The following is an 18,092-nucleotide window of genomic DNA, read 5'->3' on the forward strand; positions in this document are numbered from 1 at the left end:
CACATACACACTTGTTTGAAACATGTTGTACCAAACTCTTCAAGTACAGGTAACAGGAAACAACATAAAACCCTCAAACTTGTGGTGATTACAATAAATCAGGCCTTTTCAGACTTTACATCAGATGAGTAAAAACCAACATTTCGTGTGTTCCCAAATGTTAGTTGGGAGATAGATGATACAGTCAGAAGCCATGGAATATTTACAATCAAGTAACCCTTAGGCAAAGGAGAACTGAGGGATTTAGAGGAGAAAATATCTAACTGAGAGGTAGGAGAATGGGATACACGACTGGACTATTTTAGCTGACAAAAAGAAACCTTATACCTCTAGCTACCCTTTATATTTTGGCCTCATATGCTGCGTAACAGCACAAGCACTGCAGAACGTGTCATCCTTCTTGGTCTAGATAGCTTAGTTTCAAAGGTAAGCCTTGAAACAACTATCAGAATGAAAAGCAGCTTGATAAAGTCACCCTTTTTTGCTGTAGTTGAGACAACACTAGTAAGGTTATCTACAACCTCTCTTCCTACACAAAAGAAAGAAAACTGGCACAGAAGTACTATCTCTTGTTACACGGGCAATCTTTAAAGTTTAATGAGAACAAAAGAATTCTATTTGGTTACAAGAACACAAAAGTCTCTTGAAGTCTTTTAAAAGAGAAACTCCCTCTGTGTGTGTCCCAGTGTTATACTGATCAATTTGCTGTAGAGCCTATCTAGAATATATTACAGACACCACCTGAAGACTGAAAACCACTAAGTTTTCCACCAATGTTTTAAACCCTCTACATCATCCTGTTCTCCAAACAAATTAAATGATAGATCTGTTGTCTAAATTATATGTGCCTATCTGAATGTTACCCCTGGATCCACGGTCTCCAAGCTAGAAAACTCTGTATGGTAAGAACTGCCAAAGAGGATGACCCGAATTCCGAAGTTCGGAGGGAAAAAACCTAACATTTTCATAATAAACCAGTACTCAATGAGAAGGAAAAATACCAATACACATTAAGAACACTGGATGTCTCTAGAAATCCTGAAAAGTACCCTGATTAAGAGCTACGCATTGTTGGCCAGGTGTTTCAGTTTTGTTTCCTTAAAAAAAAAAAACAAACAAACCTGCAACATCAGCAAAGTTTCTGTATGTAACAGATAACATGAAAACAGGTTTACTTGTTAGGAATTGCGTTTACACAGATGGCAGTCAAGTTGAGAATCACTATTAAGCAGCAGCAATTAGGCAGACAAAACACCCAAATAATTAAAATGGCTAGAGGCTGAATCACGATTAGAAACAAGACTTACTGACTTTTATGCATAAACACTTGAATTTTTGCCATCTCTGTATTCGAACAATCTTAAAAGAAAAAGTTAAGAGACTCTTACCAGCTTCCTGTGAATTTAATACTTCTAAGGCATGCATCATGGCACTTGCGAAGACATTGGCATCTTCTTTGCTGCCAAAATTCAGACCATACACCTGCCTAGCATCACGCCACTGGTGGAAGGTCTGTGTAGCCTGATTATATTTCAGCCCTTTTGGAATGGCACAATTTATTACCACCTATAATCATAAAAAAAAAAATTACTTAAGTTTAAAATTGCTATTTCATCACAAGTTTCAGCTTCGTGTAGATTTTATTCCCTAACCACATGGGTTAATTCCAGTCCCACAATCCACAAGATCACAACATTGAAGCTCATATCCACTTCAATTTTAATTCCAATGCCGCACGAAATCAGTGATGAGAATACACAAGGGGACTAATGAGATATTTTGTATCAACTTTTGTAGCTTAAGCATTCTCATTTCAAATGATGCAGTGATGTTTCATAACAGCAATGTAGTAATATCAACAGTTCTGACTTTTAGTAGCAGAGTACTTGATATGAATATGCATTTGGATTTCAGAAACTCAGTTTTTCATTAACTTCACAGAGTACTTGTTAGAATTATGTTTTTTAACCAAGTTATCACCTTCTCACTGTGGCTGCTACACCCCTTAGCTTGCCGTGCTTTCAGTAGGAGTTTATGTGGACTTCTACTATGCATCACAAGGTATCATTTTGCAAGATCATTATGGCTTACACAAAAGGTGATAAATTCTAGCTAGTAGGACAACCATTTATTACAAGCTACATTCCACTAAGAGGATCCCATTGCACTTTGATAACTATATCCTCTCACCTTTTTCCACTGAATAATGGGAGGAAAAAAAAGAGCAGGTTTGGTCTCAGATGAATGCAGGGAAATCATTTATTCTTGGAATAAGTGTTTAATGACAAATCACACAGGAGATTATCAGTCTATGCTTCAGGCTGTGACAAATGACCAAGAACAGACCAAAAGAATTTTATGAAATGCTGGGAGAGAAGGAAACAGATATAGAAGCTTTCCTCAAACAAAAATATTAGATCTTTAACCCCAACCCAAATATCACAAGGCAGAGCATATTTCAAGACAGAGTGCCAAGACTGCCATTTAATCAAGATCTAATAACTTCTTCATCAAGGAAATTGAGATGTAATCCTTGTTGCTCCCTTCTCAATCTCTCAAAGTGGTGGATGATCAAGCATTACCACATATCAGAACGTTTGTTTTTGAATGAACTGATTTGGGGAAATGGGAAATCATGCATCATGCATGCAACTTTTCATAATATAGGAAGAGCTACAAGAGAACTGTTGGTACCTATGTAGGCTGCAGCTAAGAGCAGAGAGTAGGGAAGAAGAAAAGTTCTTAGGCTGACACTTTGTCTTAAAGAGAATCAGATGACTTCTGTGTACACCATTAGCCTTTACAACTGTCTGTAGGAAGGGATAGTAAAGAGCGCACAAGGACTATCGCCTTGGACGTATGTAAAGTGTTTAGTTTATGGGGAAAAAACCATAATACAGTTTTGCTACTTCAGTTCAAAATAAAAGTAAATTTATTATTTAGAGTTCCCATAATTTTACTGAAGACCTATTTCTTAATATTAAAAACAATCAAAAAAAATAGCTTAAGGAGAAGATAAGGTCTCTGGGGCACGGTATGACTGCTTATCATCTTGCCCTACTGTGCCTGGGAACCTCTTGATAACAGCAATGACAATGCACCTGCGCTGGCAGACGGCCCGGGCATCGCTGCAGTTTCTGTGCTGCTGCACTGGACAGGCTGGAACCCCAGTGTGAACTCGAGTCAAAGGGACTGTGACCTGTGGATGAGTCCACACAGGAGCAGCACACCCCAAGGCGTCTGTGGCCGTGGATAAGTCCACGCCAAAGGAGGTACATCTCGAAGCGCCTGTGGCCATGGTTATGTCCATGCCGCAGCAGGTGTATCTCTGAAGGGATTGTGGCCCAAGGACAAGTCCACACTGGAGAGGGTACACCTCGAAGCGTCTGTGGCTGTGGCTAAGTCCATGCTGCAGCAGGTACACCCTGAAGCATCTGTGGCTGTGCATGAAGTCATGCTGGAGCACCTCAAAGCGTGTGGCCATGGATAAGCCCACAACAGAGCAGGTACACCCCTGGAGGGACTGCAGCTATAGGTAAGGCCATGTTGGAGCAGGTACACTCCTGAAGGGACTGTGGCTGTGGGTGAGGCCACACTAGAGCAGGTCCATCTCTGAAGGCATTGTGGCCCACGGATAAGGCCACACTGGAACAGGTGCACCTCAAAGTGACAGTGGCTGTGGAGAAGTCTGTGCCGCAGCAGGTATACCCCTGGAGAGACTGTGGCTCATAGACAAGGCTCCACTTGGAGCAGGTACACCCGTAAGGGACTGCAGTCTGTGGATAAGTCCAAGCTGGAGCAGGGGCAAGGAGAGGAGTTCATTGCAATGTTAAACCCTGTGGTCTGGTCCAAAGGGACCAGGGGTGGAGATTGTAATGGGCCTGTGAAACACTTTAAATTGTTGTAACCCGGGATTTGAGTTGCACATTACAGGAATTACTGTAGCAGGAACCTCTTGTTGCTAGCCAGGCTAGGAGCAAGGGGAGGAGTTCATTGCAAGATTAAACCCTATAAGCTGGCCCAAAGGGACCAGGGGTGGAGATTGTAATGGAAATACCTTTAAATTGTTGTAACCCATGATTGGAGTTGCATGTTATAGGAATTACTATAGCAAGAACCACCCGAAGCAATGGAGGACAAGTCTTACAAAAAGTAGTGCAAGTGCAGCAGTGACCTGACCTGATCTGGCTTTGGTGCCCAATAACTCTGTGCAACACACCACCTCTCCTGTCCTGAGTGACTACCATTATAGATGGAGCCCAAAGTCATGGACTAAATGAACTCAATGGACATTTCGTGGACTTTTTACGGGCATTTTATGGACATGTTACAGGGGTGGTCCATAAACTAATGGTCCATAGACTGTGCATTGTATCAAAAGATAGGAAGGTGAGTGGTGGTTAATGAGGATGTATTGGATAGTGTGGGACCTGCGCACGATGTAAATGGTATGGAATAAGGGGTGGAGAATGTGCTGGTTTTGACTGGGATAGAGTTAATTTTTTCCATATTAGCTTGTATGGGGCTATGGTTTGGATTTGTGCTGGAAACAGTGTTAATAACACAGGGATGTCTTCGTTATTACTGAGCAGTGCTTGCACAGAGTCAAGGCCTTTTCTGCTTCTCATCCCACCCCACCAGCAAGCAGGCTGGGGCTGCACAAGAAGTTGGGAGGGGGCACAGCTGGAACAGCTGACCCCAACTGACCAAAGGGATATTCATGCTCAGCATATACAGCTGGGGGAGGACGAAGGAAGGGGGCACATTTGGAGTTATGCGTTTTGTCTCCCCAAGTAACCATTATGCGTGATGGAGCCCTGCTTTCCTGGAGATGGCTGAACACCTGCCTGCCGATGGGAAGGAGTGAATGAATTCCTTGTTTTGATTTGTTTGTGTGCATGGCTTTTGCTTTCCCTATTAAACTGTCTTTATCTCAACCCATGAGTTTTCTCACTTTTACTCTTCCAATTCTCTCCCCCATCCCACTGGGGGGGAATGAGCGAGCAGCTGTGTACTGCTTAGTTGCCGGCTGGGGTTAAACCACGACAGATTCCTATTCCAAGTTTTCAGAGATTTGCTTACCTGATGATCCTGAATCTTCCTGCCCACTACTCTGAATGTGTTGTTGCCTGTGTGATGATATATATGAACTCTGCTGAATCCAGTTGATCCACCAGCTGGTACCCATTTCTTATTGGCATCATCGTAGACCATTACAGCAGCTCGTGCTTGGCAGATACTTTGTTCACTGTTAAGATACAAGTATTTTAGAGTAGAACATAAAATTACTTATGGCAAATTATCATCTTTTTGGTTAAATTTTTTTTTTAAAAACTCAAAATGTTAAAGTAATACTCCTTGCAACTTGCTGAAACATCCACATTCTAAATACAAAACTGCTAGCACTTTGACTTTTGCCTAAAGGTGTTCATTCTGAAAAGTTATGGTCAAGACAAACAGGCCAAACTACTAGTGAAAGAGACCAAGAAGAGATTTACTTTTCCTTTATTTGCACTTTTTACCCTCACAGGTTTTCCCCGCCCCCTGCTTTCTCCTCACCACTAACCATGAAATTAATTAAATGCCATAACCATCCACAAAGTTTTCTGCAAAGACTGGTGAACAAAGAATCTGGAGTTACACTGGCTTCATACAGTTTACATTTTCCAGTGGCAATTAATTCTACAAGAAATGAGGATTGGAAGGCTTCTTTTAACGTAAATAGAAGAAAACACACACACGGGATGAAGTTCAGCACAAAAAATTCACCTGCTCGTAAATGAAATGCTTTTTGGTTTTGACATATTTTACAACAGTTGACACCTAGATTTAACATTTCCTCCCTGAGAAAAGGTTCTATTGATTACTGAAAAGCGCGATTTCATCAGTACCTAATTCTGATTATGGCAGTCATCTGGCAGCTAAAGTACAGCCTAAAGTTAAAAGGGAGCATAACATGAATGTCATCATATTAGAAACACAAGAAAGCAGAACATTTCATAAACACACTATTTATTAGGAGAGGAGTGGGTGATACTACACAAGTTGCCTTTATGGGAAACATCCAGATGCAGACAGGAAATAAAAATAGAAAGGAATGATTTCTTATCAGTAAGTCAAACTCTCTGAACCTACCACTCCAGCACATCCCACATTATAGAAAGCACATGATGCCTGGCTTGCAAGGAATGTGGCCTGCCATTTGGGAAACTGAGAAGGCTGAAGAGACATGCATTCTTCATAAATTACAAAAGGAAAGTAATGAAATATTTCTTCATATTTCATGAAGGAGGGAGAAGACGACTCCCCCCCAGTCTCGGTTTTTTTTGTGGGTTTTTATTGGTTGGTTGGTTTTGGGGAGTTTTGGTTTTGTTTGTTGGATTTTTTTAAAAAGACCATGCTGAATTTCCCAATATATTATTTCCATTTCCCAGCACAAGAAAATTCAGCAGTGTATCCAGCTGTTTTGTTAACTTTCAATACTGACATTTTTGAGAAAACGTAGCATCAATTTCTATCACACTTTCCATAGCACTCCAACAATTAGAAAAACGCTCAACACTGGGATGCTTTTCAAGGCTAGGGGAGAAGAGAGAATACTGAGATCATGTCTCTTATGCATGTGAGAGTTTCAAGATCAGATGAGAAAATATATTATTAATTTTAAAAACGCACATGTTCTAGTCTCATCACCTATTCAACAACTAGATCAGAATGGGATAACAACCTCTAATTAGACCACCCTTTTTACAGCCAGAAATTAGTTCAATATAGGGATAGTAAAATTATAATATACATATATACAGTGCTTCTTTTCTAAGCGTAGTTTACAGTTTAGACTGAAAGGACCATATCTGATCCAAGAAGAAATATTAGATGCAAAGAAAATAAAATTAGTTACAGGTTTCAGGTGTTTCACAGTCCCATTAAAAACATGCCACAGGTAAATAAGAAGGTTCCCTCATCTAAGAAGAGGACAATGCAAGAACCTACTGGGATTTCTTTATTTTTAGAGTATTTTGGCACATGACTATCTTAAAGTTCAAACCCAGAAACATTCTGTACTGTTCACAAAGTACAGGACAAAGAGTAGTGGTTTTCTAAAATGCATAACAGTATTACAGAAAACTTGCAAAATTTCTGAACCCGAAACAGATTTTTGCTACATTTGAATTTGGATCAATCACAGGCATGATAAACCATAGGTGACAGGACCTAGATACCGATTTGGAAGCAGAGCCATGTGGTTTGCAGAGTTCTTGCCAAAAAATAACTTCATCTCAATCACGTGTCAAACAGATAAAAAAATCTTTTAGATTCTATTAAAAATTGAGACTATGAGTATAAGCTAACATGTTCCAATTACGAAGAAGGTAGAACCAGAGAGTGATTTGAGTAATGGTACAATGATCAGAAGACTTAATTAGTAGGACGGACTATCAAGTTCAGATGTTCTTATTCAGAGCGTTCTCACTCTTTGCCCTGCCTTGGTCCTTCCACAGGTCTAAGTTTTACAGAAGTTTTTACAGGATTTTATTTAACATAACAAGAAAAAACCCTACTCATTTTAGAACTATTTGGTATTCAAGTGGCACAATTCATAAGCACAAATAAGATGACCTTGAGTAGAATTTCTAGCTTTTCTCTAACAACTGTTAAACTATTTTTAGTTCCACTTCTCCAGCTATGCCTTACAACTGAAATACTACACAAGTCTAGATCTCAAATATTTCATGCTCCATTTAAAACAAAAGAATTTTCTTAATAGCAGGAGATGATTCTTACCCACATAAAGATACGAGATGATTCACATACTTTAAAAAATTACCAATACAAACAATTTCCAGTTGACCTATTCAATCACTACACAATAAGCCTTCTGCCTTCATTTCACATAAATCCTATAACTAAAATTTTAATGTTCCAGGTCTGTAATTTTCATATCCGGGTACCAATTTGAAGGTGACATACTCCCCTTCTGCCAACAGTTCCCACCACCCATCACTTTGTTTATCAGACTGCAGCAGTAAGATGGAAAATGAAGCTATCGCTATCAGAAACAAATTAAACCATCACAGTGTGCTAGCCTTTTTCCAGGGTTCAATAATTGCACATTACTAGATGTAGGGGAGACTAATTCAAGTCCTTTCTCTTAGTAAGAAGTTTTGCACTCTCAAGTGATTATATTTTGTTGTGAAGAAAAGCATGGAGGCAGGAGCTTTAGCAAAGAAGAATCTTTAGTTCTCTCTTCAGTGACCATTTGATAGTTCAATATTTGAATTTCACTAACCTCAGAGGGCTACACCAAATCCAATAACCATGCTGTTAGCTCATGACTCTATCTTTGACAGGTCTAATGAAAAAACAAGGTTTAGTTTTCTTTCCATGATCCACCTTTTCCTAGGAAAATGCCGAGTCTAACATACAGACTGTTACTAGAACCTGAGCCAGTGCCCTTTGTATTCCTCTACTATATATGAACTTAAACTTCAGTCCAAAGGAGCAGGAGCCAAGTGAATCACAACAGTGTCGTTCATCGTATTTCTTGCTCTTCAAGCCTATCACACTTCCCTGCTGTACTTCTAACAGGAGACAGGTTTTCAGTTACCTCAGTATTTATACACGAACTCTTCACGATCCACAGGGTTTTCTGCAATACACATGTCCCTTAAACTGCAGGAACTGACCTGCAGATGCTAGAACATGACTGACTTCATTCACTGCACCAGAATCATTTTGGTGATTTTTTTTTTTTTTAAACGGAGAGATTACTTTGGCACTAGTGGGAAATAAACAAATTGTCTACAGTCATGCTGCGAGAGAAGAGTTAACGGGTCTTCATCTATTTGCCATGTCATTAGGCCTTCAAAAGCATCCTACAGAGTTTACTTGCTATCTTCAAATTTTACTTTTTCTGGTGTGCTGTACTGGTGTAATGGTTCCAGAAACCATTACACTTGGATTAGCCTGCACCTTCCCAACATGAGAGCTCATTAGGGGATGCGGGAGAATGAGCGAAGGGATCCATCTCCAGCTTCAAATACTACTGCCAAAGGCACAGCTGCTCAAAGAACTGATTGCTAACTTATTAGGACAGTGGGTTGGGGAACTAAAGCGACAAATTAACTAAGAAAAATTAAGAAATTGTCTGTTCCCAAATAAACTTACCAAACTAAGTACATGAAATTATATGCAGAAAAGGGAAAATTCATAAAAGGTAACATTCATGCAAAACGGTGCTTACCAAACCTCAGGAAACAAAGTGTACAAGCTCTCTTCCCAAAATGTAAAGCTTGACTAATAGCTGGATAAATATATGTTAGGAGGAGTTCTTCTCTAGACAAAGATGTAAAGCTCTGATTGTTAAAGCCAACCATTATTCTGCATAAGTCCACCTACAGCAATACCATATAAAGCCAAAGACAGAGTGGTTGTTTTTTATTTGGGGTGGAAGAGTGGGGGGAGGTCTGGCACTCAGAAGGCTCATACAAAAAAAACACAGTAGTAATGAATCATAAGCATGAGATTATTCTTATGGGAGAAGATACTTTCCTCCTCCAGTGATGAGATCATAGGAAAAGCTCAAAAACCATAAGCAAACTGTACCCTAACAGACATCATTCTTTCGCCCAGATGGAATGTGTTCATTCTTTCACATCCCAAGTTCTTAAGCTCATTGCACAGTGACACCAATGCACAGTCTGATGACCTAAGACTTGTTTTTTTCTCTCCCCAAGAAGTGGATGCTTGGTTTTCCTTTCTCAAGAACTAAAAAGGATAAACAGACTTAAATGATCAAACTCATATGGAAAACAGCACAATTGCAGCCCCAGAAAAGATCATTTAAATATACTAACAAGAGCAAGGAAAAGCTGCGATTGCTCTGATTCTCAACCTTTAGTAGTTTTGTCAGTGATGTAACAATGAGGTTTTTCGAAAATCGTATCCCACTACGGCTTCTTCTGGTGATTCAGGGGTTTTTTTGCTATGTTCTCAATTTACAGAATCATAACAACATGTTCTTAAATGTGCAGTCTTTATGGGGCAGAAGTAATGGAAAGAGATGCTGATTCATCAAACGCCTGTTTAGGATTTTCAAACCATGTGGCACAAAGCTAGAAAGAAACTCGAAACATTTCCAATACTAACATCTTAAAATACACATTTTTAAAAAGTAGCTAAATGCTGGTCCAGAGACCAAGTTTTATATCTTGGCGGTAGTGTTTTGTAAGATGATTTTCCCTGCTTGCTCCTGAACCCCGACTGGCACACCACAGTGAAAATGTGTGTTCTCTGCTTCACTATTAAAAAACCAAAACCAAACAACAACAAAAAAACCCAGAACATACTGTGTACTGTACCACTACTGCACCACTACTTTCTATTAACTAAACCAAACGGTTTGTAGACAAAGTTGTCATGTATTATAAGCTGCTCATTTGGCTTAACTCAATAATTAAGCTACTTGTTAGTATCTTAAAGTTAACATAAAAATGCTTCCAGTGCCCTCAGATATGCTCCTTACATTATGGTCTGCTGAGAACCAGACTGAACTCAACTACACAGATTCGTATTTATTTTTGGGAGTAGCGGAAGGGGTTCAGATTTGTTGTGGGGGGTGATGCGAGTGGGTAGAGGGGAAGAACTTTGGGTCACTTAAGTTTTTAACTCATAATCCACTGCTTTAATTGTACTCATTTTTTGAACTCTAGCACTTTAGCCAAAAGCAAATCTCAGAGGAAGCTGAGTATAACAGTTACCATCTCCTCCTGCCAACTAGACCGGCATCCATGCCACCAACAGGACATCATGAAAAAATATAATCCATTTGGGCTCAGCAATGGTTAACATTGTAGTTCTTAAGATGAACTAATTTTCTCTGTAATTTTCTCATCCTCAGTTGAAAGGTAAGAACCTCAACTTTTTCTGCATTACTAAAAGCTAGCCGAATATGCTGCAGCAGGGGAACATTACATGCTTGGTACTGCAGAAGGAACTACGCCGTGCTGTGCTACCTGCATCCAACTTCCAATGATGTGACTTGCCCACTCCAACACTTCAGCTAGTACAGAATTTAGTTGCTATTCAGTTTTTAGAATAAGATTAAATTGAGACAAGCTGATTTACCTGACTGTTTTTCATGCAGATTCTTCTTCTGACACTATAACCCCTCTGCGAACAAGAGTGACTGTTGATTTCTTCCAGCAGGTCAAACTCAGACAGAAGCTGCTGTTCAAACGGGAGGTGAATGCGGAGGGAGTAGTTCCAGATTGCTTCAGTAACAATGAGTTAGTACTTGCCTGTGCCTCGAAAACTTTTGATTGATAACTGAGAGATTCATTCATCTCTCCCACTTTTTCATCTCTGGTAACTGAGAGATTCATTCATCCCTCCCACTTTTTCTTCCCATGAACTACTCAGAACACAGATTAGCTGCAACATCAGAAAGCAGAGGGAAATCCTGTATGGGAAAGTCCCATCTAGAAATAAAACTACAACTGCTGATGAGCAGGGGAAACTCAATCTAAACACTGGGATTAATAGCTGGCAAAGGAAAGGTGCTTTGCTTTCGACACAAAATTCTGCAACGCTCCATTCCAGAGTTTCAGTTGGTACACAGCTTCTTGAAGCTAAACTTTCTTTGCTCAATGAGCACCTTCCACTGAAAGAAAATTGCTTTTCATCTCACGTATAAAAGCATTTAACATTAATTTAAGAGCGGTCTGCTCTTGGAGCAAGTGCAATTTACAGAATAAATTTCTCTTGTTGCTATAAATATGTTCCTTCACAATTTTGCAGTTTTAGCTTGCTCCATAGCAGCAGGTGAATATCAAACAGGTGAAGGAAATCATTGCAGGACACTCAGGCAGAAAAAGAAATATTATTTAGAACAACAGCTTGATGTCAAATGAAAGTCTACTTTTCACATAGAACTACCAATTTATAACCCTGGGAATTTTTTTTTGAACATTCACATGCCATATTTAACATATGAGTATTTCATACAATGAACAAAGTAATTTTGAGTTGGCAATTCGATATTGTCTCTAGGTTTGTCATATGCTGATTCACATAAAAATTCACCTATTCTTTTCATTAAGAAATGTTATTTCAGTTTGAAAACACATGCTGGAGTCAGACTGAAATGCTCACAATCTCGAATAGTATTCTAGAAATACACATCATCTCAAAATTTCTGTATAAATTGTTTTTTAAATGGACAATAAGACTTAGAGAAAGCACACAAGCTGAAACAATCTGGAAGGAGACTTGAGTAATTGGAAGAGAGAACATGTTCTAGCCACAGACAGTGCAAAGAGAAAATTTCAGTAGAGGAAGAGTACTGTAAAGTTTTGAACCATGTTAACATATTAACTCATGTTGTACTGGTGGTCCATTGTAACAAAGTGATAGGTGGACTTCAGAGTAATTTGTCATCAATAAGTGCTAATTCCTAATCTATTCAAACTCAAAGGGAATCAGGGATATCTAAAAGAATATGATGACAAACCAAGAAATAGCCACGCTACAGAGACGAACCTTAATAAAAACAAAGGATTGATAGGAATTAATAATAGCAGACTGAAAACCATGGATTTTGAATAGCATGAAACGAGTTATATTAACAATGGCTAACCGTATATGTAATATGCAATAATATAATATGCTATACTACTACTATATTATTATATATTATTATAAATATGTGACTAATTATCTTTAGTTACAATCTCCATCCTAAACTTAAATTCATAAATACCCTCTGAAGTCAACCTTCCAATTTTCATCTCAAACTGAAGACGACATTAAGATACCTAGCATGTATACATTTCAGGCCAGGAACTATTTAACCAGTACAAGTCGTCACTTCTCAAATCTTAAGCTAAAGAGAGTGTATGATTACCCAAAACCAGGTATCAGTTTTCAAACAGGAACAGAAATTAAAATCATTTAATACACAAAGGAAGGGGTGTTTTTAAGCAATTACTTCAGGAGACAAAAGGAATGACCATTTGCTGTCTTATTTTTTAAAAAGGAAGAATAAAATTCTTAGCTTTCATCATCCATAGTACACATAGCCTTCTATAAAACCAGAGATGCTCAAAACTATCATCTAAAAAAACATGATCCAACTCAGGACTTTATCTCCATCACTTAATTTTCCATAGGTTACCTGCTAATCTTGATTTTTTTTCCTTTACTTCTTTGTACTACTGTACTATCCAGATATTTATCTATTTTTGTGTCTGTTAAGAGGAACAGTTTTTCACAGCTTGCACTTCAGGTTCAAAGTTTTCCTTATAACTAATTTGGATTGAAAAAAATTCAGCACTAGAATGTTATATGTGTCCAAAAAGCACACTCAGCCTTGATACAGACAATACTTTGGATGCTTAAAACAAAATGTGGGGTTTTAAATCTCAGTGAAGAATTTACTTTGAACAATCAGACATTATAAAGTTTGTCCAAACTTTACTGTCAAAAAAATACCAGGTTTACTTAAAATCCCAAGTTATGAGATGAAGAAGTAAGAGCTTGGATATACTGGAATTTTATACATAAAATTCAGTCCTTGCCTCGTATGTAAACCTAGTGATAACTTCATGGAAATACTTTATTAAAAGCCTTCATTATTTAGCTTTGAGATAACATTTTCAATGAAGCAACCTGCAAGTGACAAAAGCAATATTTCCCCAGTTTCTTCTAGAATTTTCTAGATTTTTCATCCTATAAAGAATCATGAAGATTTTTTTCCAATAAATGTTTCCAACAGATGTTTTGAAAAAAAATCAGAACTACACAGTGGCTGGCTATTTCATTGTAATGCACTTGCACAGTCAGAGTGGGGGTGCAGAAATCTTTTTAGCCATTATTTTTACACTGGTAAAATAAAGTCTTGCATTTAGACTCCACAGAAGCATAAAATAAGATAATTCAGTTTATGCTTCCTCAATGCACTCATCCATATTCTTGTTTTCTTCATCCTCTTACACAGGGTGTTCTCTTAGATATGGCATTTTTGGTAATTTATCCAGATATTTTTCCTGAAAATACTGCATTGTTATAATCAAATCCATTTTTCCACTGATTCTTCAAACATATTTCTCAAGGGCATTTACTACTTCACTTATACTAAAAGGTTATGCAGAATCTATGCAGTAATTTAAATAGATTATGTTTCCTCAATGCAGAGTCGATACAGTAGCGTTGCAAGCCAAAGGTTTTGCCACAGTAAGGTTAATACTGCCTGGATAGCGATTTTACTCAATAGTAAGACAGGAGCAAAAGATTCCTACCATGATCTTTCATCCATCTCAAGACAGATTTTTATCAAAAATTAGTTTCTTGGTTTGTCTACCTTTTGACAAAGTTAACAGAAAACAAGCTCTACAGCACAATCTGGGAACGAACCAATTTGTAAGCACCAGGGTACACTGTAATTGAACAAAGCAAACAGCCATAAAATCAATACCTTTACTGAACAGGAACAATCATGACAGATTTAAAAGTTCAAATCTTTTAAGTTAAAGGTCTTAAAGACCAGGGCCAAAAGTTAGCCAGATACATTACTTCTTTCCTACAAATAGTCTATTTTTGATGGTTTGTTGCTTTCCTTGCTACAATTCCATGAATCTGAATCCAGTCATACTATGGAAAGCCTTTTTAAGTGGACATGAAAAACAACACCATCTTCAGCAACTAGACTGACAATTGATGATTTCCTGTAAAAACCACTTAACATACATTTCTTATCTTCTACACATATTTTAACAAAAAGTGACCTTACCATGTTATTTCTTAAGCTTTCGACACATGGTACAAATCACAGCTTTCAGAGTCCAGATTCCCCAGATAATCTGAGTTCCCGAACATACACTGCAACAGAATCCGTCATTACACTGCCATCGCTGTGGATCATGTAACTCATTTTACTTTCAGATAAAGAATGCCCAGCTCCTCCTGGAATAGTGGGAGAGTAGCGTTTTTACATTACCTATTTAATATAACGGCTGCCTCTGATGTAGAGAGCTGTGTAAAGGGAACGTGGCTGATCTTTGATTGAGACACTATAGTCCCAGCGTTAATATATGAATATGCAATTCACAGTTCATTACAAGAAAGATTATTAAAACTTAATTCCACCTAAAAAATATGAAAGTAAAAATCGTATTTTGTTAATTGAGTGCTCGTTTTTAAACACCGAGTTGACATAACATGAATTAATCAAGGAAAATGTGGGTCCACTGCAGAAATGAGAAGGGTTATCTAGCAGCAAAGGACACAGAAAAGGCTACATGTATTTGCCTTGGTCTCTGCTGCCAAGGTTTCTTCTCAGACTTCCCAGGTTTGCATGAGTACTGGAGTACCACCTGCAGTAGAGGAAAATTAAGTTAGGGGCCCCAATTAGATAAATTGGACACAGAAAGTCTATTGAATTGAATAGTATGCACCCAATGAGGGTGGAGGTAGCTAGGTGGTGACATCGTGAGGCCACTCTAACGTCTTTACAAGGTGACAAGTTCCTGACAGTTGGAAAAAGGCAAATGTTGTGACCATCTTCCAGCAGTGCAAGAACCAAGGTTTGGGGAGCCAGAGGCTCAAAGGGTTGCACTAAGCAGTTTGACATCTAACTGGTAAGCTATTACTGGTTAAATTTCTCAGGGGTCAACACCAGCTCTGATACTGTTTAACGTCCTTGTTAATGACCAGGAAAATGGCATGGAATGCAACTTCGGCAAGCCTGTGGATAGCTTTCCCTAAATTGGGATAGATTGATATGCTGGACAGTAGAGCTACTGTTCAGAGGAGCCTCAGCAGGTTGGAGAAAACAGCTGACAGAAACCTCAAGAAATCTGAAGGCAAGAGCAAAAACCCGCACCTGGGACAAAATAACCACCATACTGCAGAAGATGACTATGCCCCTCTATTCAGACCATACTGGCATATTGTGCCCAGTTTTGGGCTCCGCAGTAGAAGGAAAGATTTGGACAAATTGGAGCAAATCAAACAGAAAACCATTAAGGGGGCTAAAAAAAAAAGATGCATGAGGAGAGGCTGAGACAGCTGTGTTTGTTCAGTCTTAAGCTAAGGCAGGAACGTAACTGCCATTCTCAACTACTCAATAGATCATCACAGAGAATACAGAGTCAGAATTTTCTCAAAAGTGCACAAGAGGAGGATGACAGGTAATGGTCAAAAGTTGCATGAAGGGAGCTTTCAACCAGCTAAGAAAAAGTTGCACCAAGAGAGCAGTTAAACACTGGAGCAGGCTGCCCAGAGGAGCTGAGCAATCTCCATCCTTGGAGACTTCAAAATTCAGCTGGACAAGGCCCTGAGCAACCTGACCTAACTTGGAGGATGGCCCCTTCCGAGCAGGGGACAGAAGCAGATGAACTCCGAGAACTCCCACCTTGACTAAGTCATTCTATGGTTCTAGAGGAAATAAAATTCCTTTGAGAAGGTCCCACTGATTTGCAGACATATCATAAGTACCTTATTTACAACAATAATTGCCTTAGCACCTCCTTTTATTGGAATGTTCTTCCCAAAAATAACAGCATGCATTTCACACTTGAAGTTTCAACCAGCCTCTCCTTCTGTAGTCTATAAATAAAGATCTTAAACACTAGTAGTAGTTCTAATGTTCAATGTCTAAAAGAGGTTTAAATAAACTACATAGTATTTATATTGCTGACCTGTAGTACAAAATAAATGTCTGAACATTTAAAATAGCATTTTACTAAGCTATTCCAGATTGTTACAATTAGCAGAGTAACTCATTGAATTTGATTGTGAAAGAGAAACAAAACATTACAGTTCTCAACTCTGGATGGAGTAAGGAAGAGCAAAACAAAAACCATTGAACTCGAGGATTTGGTAAGTAAAGAACCAAGAGAAAGCAGACCCCTCAGTATCTTCCTTTCTAGACCAAACCAACCAAGTTTTCAGCCTTCACCAATCTGTAGCTCTTCCTAAACTTCTCATCATTCTTTCTACTATTAAGAAAACCAAAATACCCCATGAAACTATTAGAGGTATAGTGAAGTGAGACAGAGGAATTTGAGCACATTACTCCAGCTGAGACACTGCTCAGAGAAAAGTGGAAGGATAACTCCAAACGTCGTATATGCAATACTTACATAATCCTAATGTGGCCCCTTCACCACCACCCCCTTTTTCAAGCACCCAGCAGATGCATAGATGGGAATCAAATCAGTACTCCCACTGGAGTAAGACAGAAAAAGTAAAATGTGGTTTTAAAAAAAAGCAGGTGACACATTGTTTTCCATGTACAGGAAAGGAAGAAGAAAAAAGCTTTAAAAATAAATTTTGGTCAAATATTAGAAGAAATTAATTGTAACTCTAGTTATGCTCCAGAACAGTTAACAAAGGAGTTGCTAGAATGCCCTTTCATTTGAGATTCTTTTTCAGAAAAGATGAGACAAACACCTGTCAAGGATGATCACGGTATTACTCACCTCCTTCCTCCAAGAGAAGACTGATAGATCAGTCCAGCTTTCCTGTATGCCAAAGCTCTTCGCATCTTCCTCTTCCTTCTGTCCTCATCCAAAGCTTTCCCTTTTCATGTCTACTGTGCTACCTGCTGCAGCCGCCCTTTTCACCTCCTCTTTCCCATCCCCCTCCCTCTTCTACTTTATGCTTTCTTGCCCCAGCAATTGCCCTTACTTCACTCACTCCACAGCCCTTGGTTAACATGACTGACTCCTCAAATCCCCTCATCCCAGATAGGTGCCATTCTCACTCCTCCAGGAGAGACCACCTCTCCCCATAACCAAGCCCAATACTAACTCCTGTTCCTCACCAGCATCACTGCTTCTCGATCTCACATGTCTCCATCTCATCACACGTTACCTCTCCTACCAACTAGCAGTAAGATGAGCTGCACCTATACTGCTATTCTGACCTGGCCCTGAATTAAGTCACACAGTGCAGCAGGCCTTAGAGGCACAGATCGCACAGAGACCTGCACCTCGTTTGCCTGAAGACAACGTTCACTAGAGAGATGCCTCTCCCCGATTTAAAAACACTGGACAAGAAAAAGCCCATTTCAAAAAAACAGTATTCTTTTT

At 38.9% G+C, this 18,092-nt stretch overlaps 1 protein-coding gene across 3 annotated transcripts in view; it reads right to left on the bottom strand.

Moving 5' to 3' along the window:
• The window catches only part of ENAH (ENAH actin regulator), a 103,993-nt gene that overhangs the window by 50,308 nt on the left and 35,593 nt on the right, over positions 1–18,092 (bottom strand). For all 3 annotated transcript variants that reach the window (XM_075147226.1, XM_075147227.1, XM_075147225.1), the window contains exons 2-3: positions 5,083–5,248; positions 1,389–1,566 (exon numbers count right to left, since the gene is read on the bottom strand). In XM_075147226.1, the coding sequence (XP_075003327.1) occupies positions 1,389–1,566; positions 5,083–5,248 (344 nt within the window). The remainder of the gene's footprint in view (positions 1–1,388; positions 1,567–5,082; positions 5,249–18,092) is intronic.

Source organism: Calonectris borealis, chromosome 3, assembly GCF_964195595.1.
Source record: "Calonectris borealis chromosome 3, bCalBor7.hap1.2, whole genome shotgun sequence".
In the NCBI taxonomy this organism is placed as follows: Eukaryota; Metazoa; Chordata; class Aves; order Procellariiformes; family Procellariidae; genus Calonectris; species Calonectris borealis.